This window comes from Mustela nivalis (genome assembly GCF_964662115.1).
Source record: "Mustela nivalis genome assembly, chromosome: 5".
NCBI classification, from domain to species: domain Eukaryota; kingdom Metazoa; phylum Chordata; class Mammalia; order Carnivora; family Mustelidae; genus Mustela; species Mustela nivalis.
The window spans coordinates 144324443-144345154 of record NC_139024.1 but is presented as its reverse complement, the minus strand read 5'-3'; the positions used below and the strand labels follow the sequence as shown (position 1 = coordinate 144345154).

General features: G+C 44.0%; 1 protein-coding gene across 13 annotated transcripts in view; it reads right to left on the bottom strand.

Moving 5' to 3' along the window:
* Positions 1–20712, bottom strand: part of PHACTR1 (phosphatase and actin regulator 1) — a 562751-nt gene that overhangs the window by 235275 nt on the left and 306764 nt on the right. The window contains exon 1 of one of the 13 annotated variants that reach the window (XM_082730205.1): positions 6695–6833. The exons of the other annotated variants lie outside the window; for them this stretch is intronic. Coding sequence (XP_082586331.1) covers positions 6695–6716 — 22 coding nt within the window. The 5' untranslated portion in view covers positions 6717–6833. Of the gene's footprint in view, positions 1–6694; positions 6834–20712 lie in introns of those variants that run through there. 13 annotated transcript variants of the gene reach the window in all.

Genomic DNA, 20712 nt, shown 5'->3' with positions numbered 1-20712 from the left:
ATAGTATATTAACATATTCTCCCCAGTGTGGAAAATGTGGTATTTCATTAAGTTGGTAAATTCTGTGAGTCTCAGAATAGTGATACAGAAAGCTATATATATGTCCTAGCATAAACATTTTCAAGATGCAATTTAAATAGCGACACTTTTCTCAATATCCCCTATAACTTATCTTATTATGGATTTAATATACAGCCACGTTCCCATGGAGTGCCTCCTGTAAGATCTACTAAAAAGTAAACTTCAATTTCATTTTTTCTTGCTACCAATATATCCTTTGTGCAAAGGTTGGTTAAAAAGAAAACTGGTAATTTCTGGTACTTGTTCTAAAGACACGAGTAATATCAACCTTATTTTATAAACAATGGTATAGATCCGTTTAACAGAAAGCTCTAAAGATAAATCAATCTGCTTCTGGTAATATAGCTGATGTACCAGCATTTACCTGGAAAGTGTTCCAGTAAACAGGTAAACAGACTCCTCTTGTGCACTTCAAGACGCCAGCCCTTCCCAGTCCCATATAATGTAACACCTTACTAAACCCTTCAACAGTCATGCAACACAGGAAAGCCACCAAAAATCTTTATCTTAGCAGCAGAATGGGAAACAGAGGAGACCAAAAAATTGTATTGCTCTGCCTTTTATTACAGTTTTAAGTGAAATTTTCTTCAGTTAAACTAATAGTGGACTTAGCATCACTCTTCGATAATTAAGGACACTCAACTTTGTTAACCAGCATAAAGCGCATCCACTATTTGTCTAAGCAAAATTCATCAAGACGGAAAGTGAGAGGGGACACAATAAACATATTCAGACATTCGGGCCCAAACAAGACAAACACTGCATAGAGAATACCACACCCTGTTTTCAAATTTAAGAAAATCAACCCCGGTGGGGGTGGGGGTAGTTTGAGGGGGGATTTCCAAGTTGGGTCAGCAGGGGAGGCTGTCTGAAATCAGGACATCCTACCAAATGCCACTCGCATGTTTCCATAGGATAAATTATCTTTGCTTAGAAATGTTGGAATAGGGGATCTCGAGGCATTACTGAATCTGCAGTCTACACCAGTGGTTCTCAACCAGGGGAAGACATTCCGCAGAATCTGGAGATACTTTTGGTTGTCACACTGGGGTGTGACATGGTGGGGGTTGTTCCTGGTATGCGGTGGGGACAGGTCAGGATGCTACACGTATACCAACACAGAACGACTTCTCATAATGAAGAACTAGCTGGCCCAGAACGTCAGTAGTGCCAACGTTGAGAAACCCTGTTCTCTAAACCTTGACACACAGGTCTTGAAAGAAGTCAGGCCCGGTTGGGTAAGTTCTGCTTCCACCTCTTGTATATATTCCCGTACAAGCATCGGCCCAGCACAATGACTGCTCTTAACGAGTGTTCCCCAGAAGTAGAACACAGTCTGTTCTTCATGACCGACAGACAGCTGTTTTGCATGTGTGACTTATCCTGTTTCAGCTAGAATATAAACAGATCATTTTGAAAAGCAAATGCCATGACTGGTTTTAAAGTTCCTGGTTTATGAGCAATGGATTCCACTTTAGGAAATCATGGATAAACACAGCCAAGCCATTAATTGACTGCAAATGTTAAAGCAAAACAAAACAAAAAACCCCACTAACTCATGTAGTTTTAGCTCTAAATGCTAAAAAAAAAAAAAAATCTCTCCATCAGAATTCCTATTCAATGGAAATTTCACGAGATTTCTAAGTCGTTAGGGACTTTCTTATAGTCTTCATTTTACCACCCTATGTTTTTCAACTTCTTCCTCATGCTCTTGGCTATCACATACTCGGTACTACATCCCAATCACTGTGTGAATTACTGCAAGTGAATTTTATACTAATTGTAGGAATTCAGGTATTTTCCTTATCCTTCTTCGAACTCAAGAAGTATAAAGGCAAAAAAGGAGTCTGATAATAAAACATTTGACGGGTGATTTCATTTAATGAAAAGCAAGAAGGAAAAAGGCATGAGGGGTCATGTACTACTTATAACAACACCAATAGCCACCACTTCTGTGTGCTTGCTGGATGCTAGGGTGAAGTCAGTGCCAAATGCTTTAGGTCCTCTCATTTAATCCCAATGCAGCCCTGGGTGCTGTGAGAGTCACCATTTTATAGATGGAGAAACTGAGGCTCACTCTGATGAAGGCCACACAGTTGTCAAGGGGCTGGCCTACGTGGCCTGTTCTGTCGCACTTGAGAAGTCGACATCAGGGTTTGGCAAAACATGACCCCTTAGTTCAAATCCGGCTGGCTGCCTGTCTTTGTAAATACAATCTTATTGGAACGCTGCCATGGTTTTTCATTTATATATTGCCTATGGCTGCTTTGGAGCTACAACAGAATTGATTAGCTGCAACAGAGACCATATGGTGAGAGCCTAAAATGTTTACTATCCGGCCCTTTACAGAGAAGGTCTGCCAACGCCTGTCCAAACTCTTCGATAGGAAGTAACATCAACTTGACCTTGTGCTCCATACATTTGGGCCTTGGAAGTCCTTTGCCCTCATGAAACCTGGCTAGGAAGCTTCATTTCCTTCCAACATAACTCCCTACCTCTGTGTTTGTAGCCATGCTAAGGCCTAATGACTCCCCTCTTCTTCCATAAAGAGTTTTCCTGAATGACGCTAATGTTTCGCAAGGGAAACTTACTAAATATGATTCCCTCACAGTCTGCAATCATTAAAAAAGCAAAAACAAAACAAGTATTGATTTTCTGCTGGGAACAAGCTATGTGCCAGGAATACAAACACGAATAAAACCTCATCTTGCCCTCAAGGAGCTCACAAGCGAGCAGGGGACACTGAGGTACATACGTAGCAGAATGGCTTTCTGTGAACCATGCTCAGGGGCTAGGATCCCAGAGGAGAATCTTTCCCCAAGTCACCCAAGGGCTCAAAGAGAAGACCCCTGAAAAGGTCTCTACCCTGTTGAGTAATAGAATTATGGGTCATCGGCTCAGTTAGTGGAATTATTATTCATAGACACAGAAGGCAGAGCCGAAAAGATTTACAAGCTCAGCTCCTTCATTCCATAGATGAGAAAGGCAAGAGGTGTGTAAGTGTGCCCAGCAACGATTGGAAAGGAAGTGGTCAGAAGTGCCCAGCAGCTGAGCATTAATAATGTGTTTAGGAGGTTGCACAGCTTGGTACTTAAGGGCATGACGCTGAAGGCAGATTTGGGGCAAGTTACTGTACCTCCCTGAGCCTTGATCTTCAGAGGCCACTAGAATAAGCAAGTTCCTGTACGTCAAGTCCAGAGGAGCCGTACTTGGCTCCTAAGAGTGTGAAATGAAGGTGCAAGTCTGAAAATCAAAAACGAGGCATGGAAATGAACTAAAATTCAACTTCTTTGGGTGAGCCCAGATTCTAGCACACTCTGCTACTTCCCTGTTACACCGAGGCCCTTCCCCGGTGGGGAGGAGGGGGAGATCCCCATTCTGCTAGGCTTTTGTCTTAGACCCAGTGAAGTATAATCTTCTAGTCATTTCTTCAGCCTTTATTTCCTGTTGTCTAGAAACCTCTCTGATGACCCTCTGGCACCAATCCTACTGTCACCTGCCTTGGCCAAGCAAGGATCATCCCTGGTCTCACCCAGCCCCGCAGCACCCTGGCCCCCCGGCGACCAGCTCCCCCGTGCCTACTGGGGGCCATGACTGCCAGAGGAGCCAGGATGCCCTCTCCATCATACTGGTCCCCTGCTGAGCAATCTGCCCCTGTTGTAGGTACCACAAAACTTTAAGTCTAGACACTTTGGGCTGTAATGGAATATCCTTCAGCCTTACGTGATGTTACTTCTAACACAGAGACCTGATTTCAGATCCTAACACTGGCACGTATCTTCGGTGTGACCCAGCGTGCTGCTTAATCCCTGGGTCTCAGTCTCCTTTTCTGTCAAGATGAGATAAATACCACTCCTCTTTTGGGAAGACGAAGTAGATAATTCCCATCGCTGGCACAGGGCTTGGCGTGCAGCAAGTGAACAAGATGTCATTGTTAACATCCGAACATCAGTATAGTCTCCCCCCCTCCCTTTGTTCGAGGCCATGTGACTCCCCCTACCCAGGACATCTTCCTTCCTGACTCCTACCAGTCCAAATCACCCCTTCACACAAAGCCTTCTCCTGGACTGGAGTCCACATTGCTCTCTTGCTTTGGTGAGATCACTCAGGGTTGGCACTACCCACCTTGCTTCTTAATCCATGGTTCCTAACCCTAGGGGTGATCCCCACTGCCCACCCTTTGGGGGGGGGCATTTGACAATGTCTGGAGACATTTTCGTTTGTTGTAACTGGGAGGTAGCTGTAACAATCGTGGCTTTTATATTTTTTTTGTATTTTATGATGCTCTGACATCTATCTAGGCTCTAAGAGAGAGCGCCCCTCCAAGAGCTGGAGATTTCCTGGAGATTGTAATTAACCTGCCTGCTGCCATGTTGCTCATATGCAAACCAACCAATCCAAAACGTATACGCCAAACACCTCCTTTATCTAATTCTCATGCACCAAGTTAATATTTGCTCTGGCCTAAATCATGCCAGGGCTGGGTACCTGATCACCAGAGACCAGCTCTGAGCCAATCAATGCGATTCAGACTGTCCAACCCTACACTTGCTCAACCTTGCCCATCTTTTTTTTTTTTTTAAATAAGATTTTATTTGAGAGAGAACAAGTGAGAGGAAGAGAGGGAGAGCGAGAAAGCATGCACGAAAGGGCAGAGGGAGAGGGAGAACAGGCTCCCTGTTGAGAAGGGAGCTCAATGCAGGGCTCCATCCTAGGATCGAGATCATGACCCGAGCTGAAGAGAGAAGCTTAACCCACTAGGCTACCCAGGCACCCCTCAACCTTGCCTATCCTGACTTGCACATTCCCTCCCTGTAAAACACACACACACACACACACACACACACACACAATAAAGGCTCTGAGCTAGGCTCTCCCCTTGGTCTTTCTGCCTCAGGACCAATCCCAGTATAGGAATGCATGTGTGCCAACCTCTTACATGTTGGAAGAAATAAACTTTTCATTCAAAGGCAGTTAACTCCGGGTCTGTCCCCTTACAATACCCGACTAAATAAAATCTCAGGTATATTTTTAAGGCTGCTGACATTTCATGGGTAGGGACCAGGGATATTCCTGAATATGCTACAAGGCACAGAATCGTCCATCCTCAACAAAGAATCGTGCAGTCCAGAATGTCAACAGTCCTGTAGCCGAGTAACACGGACCTAAAATATTCTTCAGGTGGAGACCACAAGTTTCTGGAAGTCTCAGCCCTGCCGTAGGGCTCTAGAGCCTGACTTGAGAATAAAGTTGCCTTCAGAGCTCTTTCAGCCAGAAAAAAAAAAATCACTGAATCAGTATGTTCGGCAAACATATTTCCTTTCGGTCACTATGTCAAAGTTTAGTGCTAACAGCTTCTGGTGGAAGGAAATATTCATGAACGAACCTCACAGTTCCGTTGGATTCCAAATGTCTCCAAGTAGGAAACCTATTCAGCCAATCTGGTCTTTTATACGGGAGGATTCTGAAATAGCACATTAATTTTCCTCTGGGGCGTTCATCCCTTGTGATGCTCTCCCCACCCCCCAGAAACAAAAAACACTGCTCATTTGGATAAATCTGGGTCAATGAGTATATACACATCATTCGTGAACCTTCCCCCACGCGCATGGGCATACCACGGGCTCAGAGATTAAAACAAGCTACTTAACTTTGCTTTAGCCCCATTGTTCAAATTAGTTTGATCTTGAAATTTTTCACATACCATCTATTACCATCCTAAAGAGCAAGTGTTACGCGGAACACATTCCGGAAAACATCTCAGTAACGTTGACAAACATCTCAACCTTGAACTGTAGAACTTGAATTATAAAGTTTCTCACACTGTAATCAGAGCCGCTTTGGGACACGAAATAGCAGAGAAGCATGCCACAGCCCCCTTTAACTTTAAGCCTTTGCTGGAATGGCACAGACCCCAGAATCAGGGCCGAACGTATTTTCAAATGGAAATGGAAAGAATTCGTCTTTTCTGCCTTATTACCTTGGACTGATTATAACAGTCCAGACCTCAACCTATTTAGATGCCAGGCAAAAAATTGCTTTCCCACAAAGCAGTAAGGCAAGTGAATTTAAACTTGAGTTTGGAGAAGAACCCAACAGATTAGGGCCCTGAACACCCATAAGGAAACAAAGAAAGGGAGCAAATCAAGACCAAAGGTGGAGGTTCAGAGTCCCCCAAATTTACCACCTACTTAGAGACCACTCCCTCCTCCACCCCAACACCTTGTATTTCCAAGTCAAAGACCTAGTCATTCATTTTTAAAACTCTGTGTTTTCTATGGCTAAAGCAGAGCACTATGCATTCTGAAGAGAATCTGTACTTCCCAGAGGACCTCAGCCCACCCACCCTTGCAGGAGAATGTGCAGCTTTGGTCTTTTGAGTAGGAGGACTGGCCACGGGCCTGGTACTCGGTCTCTCGGTCACCCTTCAGGAAATTGCTCTTCCGAGTGACCTGCCCAGGCTGAGAAGGGCTCAGCTGAGGCTCTGAGTGACCCCCTCCCCCAGCCTCCCGACCCCCCGCCTCAGAGGGGGCCACACGCAGCCGGAAGCAGTGTAGCAGCAACAATGCCGCCATCTGTCCACCTCGCTCAGGGGACCCCTCCGCTCGTTCACCTTGCAATAGAACAGCGGTCATTCAGTCACACAGTCACACAGCCTGTCGGGTCCTCTGGTCTTCTGCCCACTGTCACCAACGAACAGAGGGGAGAGGACTAAGAGAAAAGAGAAACGCCATCTCCTTCCCCCCTTCCGAATGTGCAAGGCAAGCCTGCGCTGTGGGTATAAAACACAACACAGCCCTGTGTTTATTTTTGAGAATGGTCCAGATGCCTCCTGGAGGTCCTCAAGACCCTCTGCCGTCCTCCCACTCGTCACCCCCTTTCGCAAGAAGGAAAAGAGAGGTCGGGCCCGAGTGACTGGTCAGAGGCCAGTTTCTGCTGAGGCTTTTGGAACAGGGATGCAGGAGCTGATTCCCAGAGGGTGCTCTGTTTTCCTAACCCTCCCCTGGAGGCTGCTAATTCCTTCTCTCTGGTTAACACTGCCAGGAATCGCACTCTTAGGATTTTGCAATAAAAATAAGCCGTGTCTGCTTTCCAAAATCATGGTGGAAATCCTCCCAGTGAAATCCTACTGTAATTTAGGCTAGGAGGTTTTTCAACGTAAATTTGTGCCATTTCACTCGCCGTGAATTATGGACTTTGAGCTAGGAACACACACTCCCCCATCTGTCACACTTACGGCTAAAATGCTAAATGCCATTCCGGTTTGGTCTTCAACACTTGTTCCCAAATCCAGTGGTCAGTTTCAGGACCATCGACAACATAAGGACAGGAGCAAAAGGGACTGTCCACCAGAACCTAGCTCATTTGAAGCAGCTTTTTTTTTTAAAGAGGTGATTATTAATGTTGGTGTGAGATTAAACCTTCCTACCAAAATGATCTGAATCTAAAAATGTTATATTCCTACTCATTTATATAGGATGTAATTCTTCAGCCAATTTGTACATTTTCCCAAAGCTAACTTGACCTTAAGGTACACATCTATAGCACGCTCACACTCTCTCTCACACACGCGTGTGCACGTGTATACACACACACACACACACACACATTCCCCTCATAACCTATTTGGTTATACCTTATTTATATCACAGCTGCTGTAGTGGAGGTTTCATCATCTCCACCTAATTAAAAGTTAGGGTGTAATCCCTTGTTAGGCCAGATGTTTATACTCTAAAAACGCAGCCATCACTCTGCAGTCCGTTGTATCTCATCTAAGTATAATGCAGTGACAACAATTTAACTGTGGTTCTAAAATTCTCTCGGATTCTAGGGCACTAAGGGAGGGCAGAGAGAGGAGCCTTCCTTTCATCTGTCTTATATATGGGGTCTTCCAAGATACTTGTAAGTTTTCTTCCAAAGGATCTCTCTTTTCATTGTTTTTTTTTTTTTTTTTCATTTCTTGAATAGAGATATTCCTTTTTATATATGTTTGCCTCTTCTGCCTTCCAGAAAAACTTGAAAAGTTGGGGCACCTGGGTGGCTCAGTGGGTTAAAGCCTCTGCCTTCAGCTCAGGTCATGATCGCAGGGTCCTGGGATGGAGCCCCACATCAGGCTGTCTGCTCAGCAGGGAGTCGGCTTCCTCCTCTCTCTCTGCCTGCCTCTCTGCCTACTTGTGATCTCTGTCAAAGAAATAAATAAAATCTTAAAAAAAAAAAAAAACCTTGAAAAGTTAACACAGATGTGCAGTCCAAAAATTACTAATTTCACCAGGTATTCCAAGCTATTTCTACGGTCCTAGCACAAGAAATCTACATACACATCATGATTCAATCTCAAAGATCCCGGACAAGGATGGGAGGGGTCTAATAGTTCTTTCTTTCTTTCTAGCTTGTTAAAGATTTACTTATTTGAGGAGCTCCGGGGTGGCTCAGTGGGTTAAGACCTCTGCCTTCAGCTCAGGTCATGGTCCTGCAGTGGAACCCAAATTGGGCTCTCTGCTCAGCGGGGAGCCTTCTTCCTCCTCTCTCTATGCCTACTTGTGATCTGTCAAATAAACAAAATCTTAAAATAAAAATATTTTTAGAAAAGATTTACTTATTCGAGATAGAGCGTGCACTAGTAAATCTGTGAGAGCAGGAAGAACCTTTAAGCAGACTCCCCACTGCGTGTAGGGCCGTGATCTTGGGGGAACCTGACACCAAGACCTGAGCTGCAACCAAGAGTCAGACACTTAATTTCTATTTTCACTGCAAAAGGCTCTTCCAGCTGCAAATATTAAGACCTCTTCTTTTGTATTCAGTTTTACTTTGGGTTGTGGTGTTCTGACCACAGGCTGCTTAATAGTGCATGAATAATTCATACCACGGCTGGTAGGAAACGGCACCATGCTATTAATTCTGGATGTGACAACATGAGTGCTCTGGGTGAGCCAAAAGGTTCACTGTGTGTTCTTTTGGGGGATGAGTTCCCGGCTGTGGCATGTTTGACTTTTTTAGTAGGTTGGCAAAGAAAGTTACAAATTAGTGAGTTACTGAAATTTGCAGAGGGCTATTCTTGAATGGGTAGCCGATCTGTGATGGTTCCCGGTCACTGAGATCGGTTTCATTATACGCAAGTAGCTCAGTGTATCAGACAGGTGCCGATTTCCAAACGTATAGATAAATGTTCTGTATGGTGTCTGCCACTCATGTCAGACAAACACTCATAAACAGACTCTAAGTCTCTCAAGAAATAACCAAATTTGGTATGTGTCCAGCCTGTTGGAGACGGATGGTCGCTAACTGTGCGGCAGATTTCATCCCTCCCTTCGTGCCAGCCCTTACTGAGAACACCTTCAGAATCTGGGGGCCTCACTACAGCGCAGCTGTCAATAATTCAAACCAACCAGTAACGTAGTCTGGTGGGCTGATCTTTCCTTCTGCAATTTTATTTCCTGTTGCCCAAAGAATGAAATCAGGCTTTGCTTTTCCCTTTTCTTGCTTGCTTCTCTGTCCCTCTGCTCATAAACTTGGAGCAGGGCTATGGTTTTGAAGAGGTTGCATCAAAAGGAGCTGTTGCACTTAAAATAACACAAGAACAGAGGTAAGGTGGGGGGGGAGGGGGAACAAGGGGAGAACAGAATGTGACCCCCCTAAAAATGAAAATGAAAGAATGGGAACTCCCTTCCCCCTCCAAGAACCACGGCTGAGGCTACAGCTTGTTTGGAAGATAATTACTTGATTTTATAATTACTTTTGTGGGTTGCAAAATAATTACTGTGGAGGCAAATCTCCATGTGCCAAAATAGCAGAGGCGATTATTCTAAAGTTCACACTGAAACAATAACCGAGAGTCAAGATGGTGAGCTCTTAGGTGGGGATTTGAAATCCTTTCCCTTTGTAAAATGTGGCAGCCTGAAGCCCGCATAAAGGTCAGGGTGGGTGTAAGGAGCAGAGATAATCCACAAGCCCAATTTCCACCAGCTGTTCCTTTTTAGGTGGATTTCCACTTTAAATCTGTCCCTCTGGACACTCTAGGATATCAAGTGGCCCTTGATAAAGACCAGAACTGCAGCTCAGGAGAGCCCTGTGGACAGGAGAGGGTCCCCCGGATCTTAACTAAGATACGGTGCCGATATGGTTAGGATGTGCAACTTCTCATCACAGGAACTCTGATGCAGTCAGGGGTTGGCAAACTTCCTGATAAGGGTCAGAGAGTAAGTATTTGAGGTTTTATGGGTCTCTGTTTCAAGTACTCAGCTCTGCAGCTGCTGCCTTGGTCTGTACACAAATGACTGTGCATGGCTGTGTGCCAATAAAACTTTATTTATACACACCGACACTTGAGTTTCACTGGAGTGTCTATGTCGCTAAATATCAGTCATCCTTTGATTCTAGTCAGCCTCTTGAAGTCGTAAAAACAAACAAAAAATACCTTCTCAACACACACAAACAGGCAGAGAGCTCATGAGCCGAATCTTACCAACATTTGATGGAGCCCAGTTTCGGGCACCTCAGCAACATCTTCAGGGAAGACAAGTAAATTCATTTTACAAGTGGAAGAAAGGCAGGATGAAGGCGACCCAAGTCCCCAATACTTCCTAATGCTCGCCAAACACTCTCTGGGACATAATCTCCTCTTGCCCTTTTTAATGAATTAACACTTTGCTATGGGTGTTGGTTTTAGCCCAGGTTTTCCTGAAGAGTCCTTTTCACATTAAATCAATCACTTTACAAAGCTGAATTTCTCTGGAAGCTGAATTTCGCTGACCAGACGACCCAGTCTCCTCTCAGAGGTTCACATCTCAGAAGCAGCCGACATGGCTGCCAAGATGGCTCCAGAGGAAGAGGCAGGGGACAGTGGCCTTGGCTTGCGACATGCCGGGAGCCACGAGCAGTTTGGTTCTCAGCTCCCTCTTCTCTAACTTGGTCACAATAGTCATTCCAACCCCGAAAAGCTATTGTGATGATCACAAGGAAATAGCGTGCTAATTACAAAGTGTAATAGAAATATATTTACGTAAGGTGTCTAGGTTTTCTGAAAAAAACCTTATCCGCTCCCTTCAATGGGCTGCAATCACTCTCTTCTTGACCACCAATCCAGAACCTTCTCACTTTTTAACCTCCTCTCGGGAGGTTATACTCAAAAACACAGGTAACAAGTTTTAGAAAGGATGTAGAGAAATGGGACCTTCATGTGGTCATTGCTGGTGGAAAGGTCCAAGGGTGCAGACATTTTGAAAAAATGTCTGACGGTTCCTCAGATGGTGAAACAATATTACTCCGTGATCCAGGAATTCTAGGAATTCTACTCCCGGTACACACTCAGGAGAAATGAGAATTACGTCTACACTAAAACTTGTACGTGAATGCTCACAGCAGTATTATTCATAATAGCCACAAAGTAGAGACCTAACTGTCCATCAGCTATGTAATGGATAAGCAAAATGTGTTGCATCCACACCGTGATTTAGCAAGGAAGTACTGACACAGACTCTGCAGCGGAGAAGGACCTTGAACCCATGAAGCTAAGTGAATGACAACAGGCACCCGGTCCCATGTTATGATTCTGCTGACAAGAAATGCACAGACTAGGGAAGTCTGCGGAAACAAAAAGTCTATCGGTTGTCTAGGGTTAGTAGAGGATAGGAGGATTACAGGGCTAGGCTTGAAGATGGGGGGGCAGGGTTTCTTTTTTGGGTAATGAGAATGTTCTGACACTCCTTCTGGTGATGGATGTAGAACTCAGTGAATATACTAACACCCACTGAATTATATACTTTAAATGGATGAACTATATGGTGTGTGGATTACATCTCAGCAAAGCCACTGAGACTTTTCCATTAAAATAGAAATGACATTTTCCATAGAAATAGAAAAAAAAATCCTCAGATTTGTATGGAACCACAAAAGATATCAAATAGCCAAAGCATTCTTTTTTTTTTTTTTTTTTAAACGAGGTATGTTTATTTATTTGACCGACAGAGATCTCAAGTAGGTGGAGAGGCAGGCAGAGAAAGAGAGAGAGGAGGAAGCAGAGAGGAGGAAGCAGATTCCAGGTCAAACAGAATGCCCGATGCAGGGCTCAATCCCAGGACCCTGAGATCATGACCCAAGCCAAAGGCAGAGGCTTTAACCCACTGAGCCACCCAGGCACCCCTAGCCAAAGCATTCTTAAGAAAAGGCATGAGGCGGGGCACCTAAGTGGCTCAGTCAGTTAAGCGACTGACTCTTGATTTCAGCTCAGGTCGTGATCTCAGGGTCTTCGGATCAAGCCCTGTGTTGGGCTCTGTGCTCTGTGGGGAGTCTGTTTGAGGATTCTCTCTCTCCCTTTGCTCCTTTCCACACTCCCACTCTCTCTAAAACAAATAGATCTTAAAAAAAAAAAAAAAAAAAAAGGCAGGAGGCATCACACCTCTTGATTTCAAACTATGTTACCAAGCTGTAGTAATCAAAACAGTATGGTACTGGCACAAAAGCAGCTATACAGATTAATGGAACAGAATAGTGAGCACACCAAAAAAAAAAAAAAAAGCATGCATATATGGTTAATTAGGACGAGGGAGCCAAGAATATTCAACAGAAGAAATGATCATCTTTTCAAGAAATGGTGTTGGGAAACCTCGACAGCCACATACAAAAGGATGAAACTCCCATAGTCTTATCTCACACAAAAAATCAACTCAAAATGCATTAAAGACTTGAGTGGAAGTCCTAAATCCAGAAAACTCCCAGAAGAAAAGATAGGAAATAAGTTCCTTGATATGGATCTTGGTGGTGATTTTGTTGGATTTGTCACCAAAAACAAAACAAAACAAAAAAACAGGAAAAAAAAAAAACTACTAGGACTATATCAAACTTAAAAAAAAAAAAGCTTTTGCACAGCAATGGAAGCCACCAGCAAAATGAAAAAGGCAATCTTTAAAAATATTATCATTATTCCAATGAGGGGTTAATATCCAAAATACGTAACAATTCATACAACTCAATGGCAAAAAAGCAAACAATCCAATTCAAAAATGAGCAGAGCATCTGAATGGACAGTCTTTCTAAGAAAGACTCCAAATTGCCAACATCTTTTTACATGAAAAGGTGTGAAAAGATCATCACTCAACAGGACTACGCAAACCAAAACCACAACGAAAGATCGCCTCACACCTGTTAAAATGGCTATTATCTTAACCAAACAAGTAAGTAACAAGTGTCGGTGAGGGTCTAGAGAAAGGCAACCCTTGTGTACTATTGGTGGGAATTTACAGTGACACAGTTATTACAGAAAAAACAGTACGAAGGTTCCTCAATAAATTAAAAATAGAATTACCATGTGATCCATCTTCTGGGTGTATTTTCACAGGAAATACAGACAGAGTATTGAAGAGATATTTGCACACCCACGTTCAATGCAGCATTATCCATGACACCCATGAGTTGGAAACAACCTAATCAATGGATGAATGGATCAAGATATGGTATATATACACACTGGAACACTATTCCGCCAAAAGAAAGGATACCCTGCCATTTGCAGCAACATAGATGCTATCTTGAGAGCAGTCTGCTAAGTGAACTACAGCAGGCAAAGACAGACAAATACTGCATGGTATCGCTTCTAGGTAGCAATGTGTTTTTAAAAAAGGACAACTGTAGGGCGCCTGGGTGGCTCTGTAGGTTAAGTGTCTGCCTTCAGTTCAGGTCATGACCCCAGGATCCTGGGATAGAGCCCCCCTTGCAGATCCCTGCTCAGCGGGAAGCCTGCTTCTCCCTCTCCCTTCTGCCCCTCCCCTTGCTTGCCCACTCTCTCCCTCTAATGAATAAATAAGATCCTTAATTTTTAAAAAACATTTAAAAAGTGAAATTGATAGACACAGACTAGAAAAGCGGTACGCAGGGACGGGGCGGGGGGGGGGGTGGCGGAGGGAGGAGCACAGGGAGAGGTTAGTAAAAGGGTGTGAACTCTTCATCCAGAAGATAACTACGGTCTGAGGAGCTAATGTGTAAAACATGATGACCACAGGTGACAACACCATGTTGTATCACTGAAATGTACTAAGGAGAGTGGAAGTTAACGTTCTCACAAAAAAAAAAAAAAAGGAAAATACAGAGGGTGACGATGTGTTAACAGGATGGAGGGACTCTTTTCATCAATGTATATCAAATCATCACAACATGCACTTTAAGGAGCTTACAATTGTTTTGTCAATTATGGCTTGAAATTAAAAAAAAAAAAAGTAAATATAAAAAAAATTTTAAGGGGCACCAGGGTGGCTCAGTAGGTTAAGTGCTGTCTCTAGATTTTGGCTCAGGTCATGATCTCGGGGTCGTGCGATCGAGCCCTGAGTCAGGCTCTGTGTTGGGCATGGAGCTTTCTTGGGATTCTCTCTCCCTCTCCTTCTTCCCCACTCCTCCCCTTTCTTCCTCTGTCAAAAAGTAAATAAATAAAAGGAAAAATAAAAATTTCTAAGTTGTTAAAATCTTCCAAGGCCTCGTGCCTCCTATGATAGCACATGTCCCAGCTCCTGGGCACGATAGGCAAGACCCTTCCTGATGGACCTCTCCTCATTTCTCCAGGCTCCAGTCTACCCTCCTATGCATGTTCCACTCCCGTCGTATCAAACAACTATCCCTACAGTCACTTTAACATATATTCATCAAATAGACAAAAAAATTAATAAAATAACATGTATATTCTTAGATTGAACACTTTAACTGCCTAGTAACTGTGCACTGTTCTAGGTACTAGAGCTAGAGCAGTGAAGAGCAGAGAGAAGACAGACCCTTGTCCTGAGCAGTTTACAACTGAGGCCCTCTCCTTGGGCCCCTGGCCTGGCTTCTGACTCTGCTCTTGGTCCTGCCAGAGGCACAGCTTCCATCAGGCATCGCCACCCGACCAGCACTGTTCACCCACCGCCGCCGAGCTCCCGTGCCATCTCCTCCCATCGGACCTCGCTGGCCTTCACTCTCAAGAAATGGGGGCCCCACCTGTGTGCCTGTAGCACCCTTAGCCTCTACCTCCCCACAGCAACATCCCTTGCTAGACCACAGGTTCTTCCCAGAGCAGAAACGCATTCTTAATTTTGCAGGTCAAGTTCACTGCCGCCGTCCACGACTTGTTATGTGAATACACGAATTACCGTGTTCTAGCTTCCCTCTGGCCTCAGATGGAGAAATGGGAGGACTACAAACCCCGCCATGTGGTCTGCCGCTAGCACTCTGGCTGAGTGGGCTCGACTGCTCATGTCCTTGTTTCCAATCCAACCACCGGATTCTGGTTTAGCTCCATGTTCCCTTACCCAGAACTTTGTGGTTTCTGCCTCTCCGGCCTTTTCTCCCCTATTGACCTTCTGGTCGACGGGAAGCTCATCCCTTCTCCTTTCCCAGGTCCTTGGACTGCAACAATGATTTCATCACAAAACCTCGTTGGCACAGAGCTTGAAGCCACCAGAGGCAACTCCTAACCAGCTCACTTAGCTCATCACTCCCCTTCCTTTCATTCAGACAGGGCTTAAAACTCTAAACACCTGGGGACCCTGGGCGGCTCAGGCGGTCAAGTGACTGACTCATCGTTTTGACTTGAGTCATGATTTCAGGGTCATGAGATCCAGCCCTATGCTGGGCTCCACGCTGAGTGAGGAGCCTGCTGAAGATTCTCTCCCCCTCTCTCTCTCTCTCTCTGCCCATTCCCTGCTGGTGCAAACTCCCTCGCTCTCTCTTAACAAAACCAAAACCTCTATACAGCTCCGGAAACCCTAGACATTTTTGCCATTCATATGGATTAGCAAACTGAAGAAATGAATGTTTTGGGCATAATAAGCAAGTCTCGAGCCCTCCCCTCACCAATACGGTTTTATGCACATATCTTCTCCATTAATCCTTTTTATCTCCTTAGACACATGGGTATATTTCAAGCTATAGATTTTACAAGTATTTTTAGCCTCTCCTCTCCCAAACGAAGTATTTGTAGATGTCATCTGTAAAGCATAAGATATTAAAATGGAAGGGGAAATTATTAGTGAAATCACATAGAAGTTCAAAGCTTTGCTAAAAATAAGATCAGCAGACTTGGAATTGCTGGTGTTCCTGGGGCTTTATAGGAGTCGGTAAGAGAATCACAGAATCTTGGTCTTTTGACCCTCAGGCTGCTTAAGGTTTTGAAATATGCCTAGACACTGCAGGCAGCATGGTCACAAAGCCCTCCCACATGTGCTTCAGTCGATACAGGAGCGGGGCAATGAGGCTGATAAATTTAGAGGGGCTTAGGGCCCTTTTCTTGCTACTTTTGTGTAGGTTTACAATTTTCCATAAAGACAGTTTTACAAAGGAAACTCATTCACACCACCTCTGCTTAAAATCCCGTGGGCAGGGGCGCCCAGGTGGCTCAGTGGGTTAAAGCCTCTGCTTTCGGCTCAGGTCATGATCCCAGGGTCCTGGGATTGAGCCCCACATTGGGTGCTCTGCTCAGCAGGGAGCCTGCTTTCCTTCCTCTCTGCCTACTTGTGATCTCTGTCTGTCAAATAAATTAAAAAAAAAAAAATCCCGTGGGCAGGTGTGCCCGGGTGGCTCAGCTGACAGAATGTCCCACTCTTGCCCGACTCTTGGTTTTGGCTCAGGTCATGACCTCAGGGTCCTGGGATGGAGCCCTGTGTAGGGCTCCATGCTCAGCGGGGAGTCTGCTTGCTATTCCCTTGCCTCAACCCTCTGCCCCTCCCCCTGCTTGCATGCACTCTCAATCAACGAATGAATGAATGAATGAAGTCTTTAAAACAAACAAGCAAACAGGAAAGCCCTGTGCAGCCTCTGGGATCCCATGGTGGGATCCAAACTCCACCAGCTGTACGAGGGTTTTCCTAACCTCTCTCATGCCCAAGGGGGGACTGACCACGCTCTCCTTTCTGCCTCTAAGACAATACCTTTCTCTCTCAAATACTTTTAAAACTTCTGCATTCGCACTTATCTACCCAAATCCTGGTACTCCTTTATATGGTATTTGAGGGCAAAGACCATAAAGTCTTTCTGATTTTTATATTCCTCATACTTAACTTGGCACATATAAAATGCTTCAAAAACATACTGCTGGAAGAAAAATGAATTGCCTTGACAGGTTTCCCAGAGAAGTCATGTCATTTTCTGCCCCTCTGACATTTCACAAATTCTACCTGCTGAACTTCTCCCCTTTCCCAAACAAGCCGTGCTCTCTTAATGGCTTCAGTTGTTTGTGTACGGTTTTTCCCTGACCAAAAGGACTCCTCTGTGCTGTCCGATTTCAAATACATCACCTCCTCTAGGAAGCCCTCCTGCTTTACTCACACAGTTCACGGCTTCCTCGGATAATCCGACAGTTTACTCGCTGCTGCTTTCACTAAAGTCCTGGCTCTTCAAAGGTAACAAATGGCTGTGGTACCTGTTGATATCCACCCCTCAGCCGAGGGGGCCCTCACCTCTCTTCCCTATAGCTTGAGCAAGTGCTCTTCCTCTGGGGGTGACACATAACTCCTACACTCTGGTTGGGTCAGAGCATTTCCTAGCCTCTCCTGACCTTAAAGAAGCACTTTTCAGCCTCTATCCCTTGCTTCAGGCCAAGTCCTCCAGAGCTGTCCCTTTGTCTGAGTGTCCACCGGGCCCTGCCCATAGAACTCTCCAGCTTCTACTTCTCTGAGCTCTTGGCCTTCCTCCCGGAGAACCAAATGGATTTCCTCTTGCCCATTTTTTTTTTTTTTTTTTTGACAACTCAATGGACCAAAAAATGCTTAGTCATTATAAATTTAGATCCACACACAAGTCCTTTACCTAGACCTGCTGGTTGTGATCATTGAAGCTTTAAAACAACAAAATACTTTTGACCTGTGCAATGCTGAAGGGGCTCTTCCCTGGTCTCACTTTTACTTGCCTTATTAGAAATATGGGTTTTAGGGGTGCCCAGGTGGCTCAGTCGGTGAAGCGTCTGCCTTTGGTTCAGGTCATGATTGCGGGGTCATGGGATCGAGTCCCACATAGGGCTCCTAGCTCAGCGGGGAGCCTACTTCTCCCTCTCCCTCTCTCTCAAATAAATAAAATATTTTTAAAAATGTATGGGTTTTGGGTACCTGGGTGGCTCAGTGGGTTAAGCCTCTGCGTTCAGCTCAGGTCATGATCCCGGGGTCCTGGGATCGAGTTCCACATCGGGCTCTCTGCTCGGCAGGGAGCCTGTTTCCTCCTCTCTCTCTCTCTGCCTGCCTCTCTGCCTACTTGTGATCTCTCTCTCTGCTAAATAAATAAAATCTTTTTTAAAAAATGTATGGGTTTTAACTGTTAAATATAGAGTAGAAATGAGTGCTTTTATTTTGGACCCAACCCAAGGAGAAGTCCAAGCAGCACAGGAGAGCAGGAGGAAAAACCCAAGACAAAATTGGACTCGGTGGTTAATGATACAAATGATAGTAATCACAGCTAGCATTTCTTGAGCACCTTCTCTCACCCAGCACTATACTAAATGTTTGTGCCAATTATTTCATTTAATCCACACAGTTCCCCACAGAAGTAAATATTGTGGTCTTCTATAGTCACCCAGCAAGTGGAGCAGCCAGAATCCTGTCCCAGACTGGAAACTGCTTCCTTCTCAAAGAGACAGGGTCTTGTTAAGAGCCCTGACACCAAGTGGTGCTTAGGTCATAGAGAACTGCTCGCCTAACCATGACACATCTCCCTTTTCTCCTCTGCAAGATGAGGGGTTTGACCCACAGGAACCCAAAAGGCATGCTCTTCCAAAGGGCTGGCTTGCTGAATGAACCTTATAGTCATTAACAGGAAGTACAAGGACAAATTGTTGTCACTCTGAGAGTTTGCACTGAAATTCATGAGAAACCATGGTATTTGTGATCCTAAAATGAAACTTGGAAATGTATCTAGTGAATCCATGGATTTGTGAATTTCTGTATGAATATTTGAATAGAAATCATATTTAGTAAAATGAAGGCAACCTTGACATATTGATTAATCACACGTGAAAGGTGTTGAGTAGCAGCTGTAATCAATAGGTCTTATTTCTAAGTCTATTTATCATTTGATTACTTGTAAAATAGGCCACAAGACAGGCTTCAAAATATTTCTAAACTGTTTTAAAATGTTAAAAGTTCTTATTTTTATTACAGTTACTTGAAATTACATCTTACTAATGATTAATGTTATAATTCCTATGATAATCCCTCACTATTAATAGACTTAAAAGGAACTCAAATGATAATAGAAAATGTGTAAAAGTATACCCAGAAATACTCTGCCTTCTAGACTAGATTCCTCCCTGAAGTTGATTTTTTAACTATTTGTAAATTAAACCCGATTCTTGTATTGACTTTCAATGGAAGTCCTATGATGATTTCGCCATGTTTCTTGTAGCTTTACAATGTACATTACTTCTTATCCACCTGGCTAAAAGTTCTTCTCTCTGGTCCTACCAATTCCAGCTTCTCTGTCAAGTAGATAAGGCAGATGAAAAAAATTTAAGTGTACTCAGGAATTCTTCAATTTCTTCTAATTCTATATCCTAATAAACCTGGCCTATTAAGAAGACTGCACCTGTATATAACACATGCAGATCACTGTTCCTAATTTTCTATATTCAGTGTAGGTGACACTTTAACAATTTGATGACATAGTGGAAAGCACTGTGATTTTAAAGACAGCCAAGGGTCTGAATTTTTATTCTACCCTGACCTTGCTCTGTGTACTTGGCCTTTAGCACCTAATTGCTATAGAAACTTTGTTTCCCGATTTGAACATGGTTTCAGGAAAGTAACCAAAACAGCAAAAATGAAAGCAACAAACCTATCTTTGACCATTAATGGTGAACTGCATTTTATAACCTTTTTAAAAAGAGAGGATTGCTTAAAATAAGGTCAGCAAGGGGCACCTGGGTGGCTCAGGTCATGATCCCAGGGTCCTGGGATCGAGCCCCACATCGGGCTCCCTGCTCTGCAGGGAGCCTGCTTCCTCCTCTCTCTCTGCCTGCCTCTCTGCCTACTTGTGATCTCTGTCAGATAAATAAAGAAAAAAATCTTAAAAAAAATAAGGTCAGCAAAACATCTTTAATATTAGCTAATGGATACCAGGAACTTTTTTTTTTTTTTTAACTCTTAAGTAAAATGCAAATTGCTAAAATGTAATTTCACCTTTAATATATGTTCAACTAGCCAGGAATATTTTTTTCTTTTAAGGTGTATTCTATGTTAGCCCAATTTTTTTTTATAGGTTGCCTCTACCACTGCATGCTATTAAAATTTGCTTTTAAATCTGTTTAAATCTGTTCGTTATATATAAAGAAATGGAGAATGTCCGTGAGCAAGGCCTCTATAAAATTCTGCCTGTGTCAACTTTCAAGAGAAGGCTTTCCGGCTGGACCAGAATTTTCCTTGGTTGCCACTAAATGTCCTCAGTGCCAAAAGACCAGACACACTGATGGTGCCAAACCCGATGGAAGAAACCTCCTCCTCCGTGGAGCCCTACCAGATCTACTTACGTGACTACAGTCTTTACTGCACATTTCCTTCCTAAGAGCTGGGTCTCCTGGCAAACAGAAAAGAATTAGAATTGGAATTGGAAATAGCGACTAGAGAACGCATCTAACAGAACACTCACTCCTAACAAACCATCAGGCAAGGTTAATCTTTGCAGAAGTGAAAT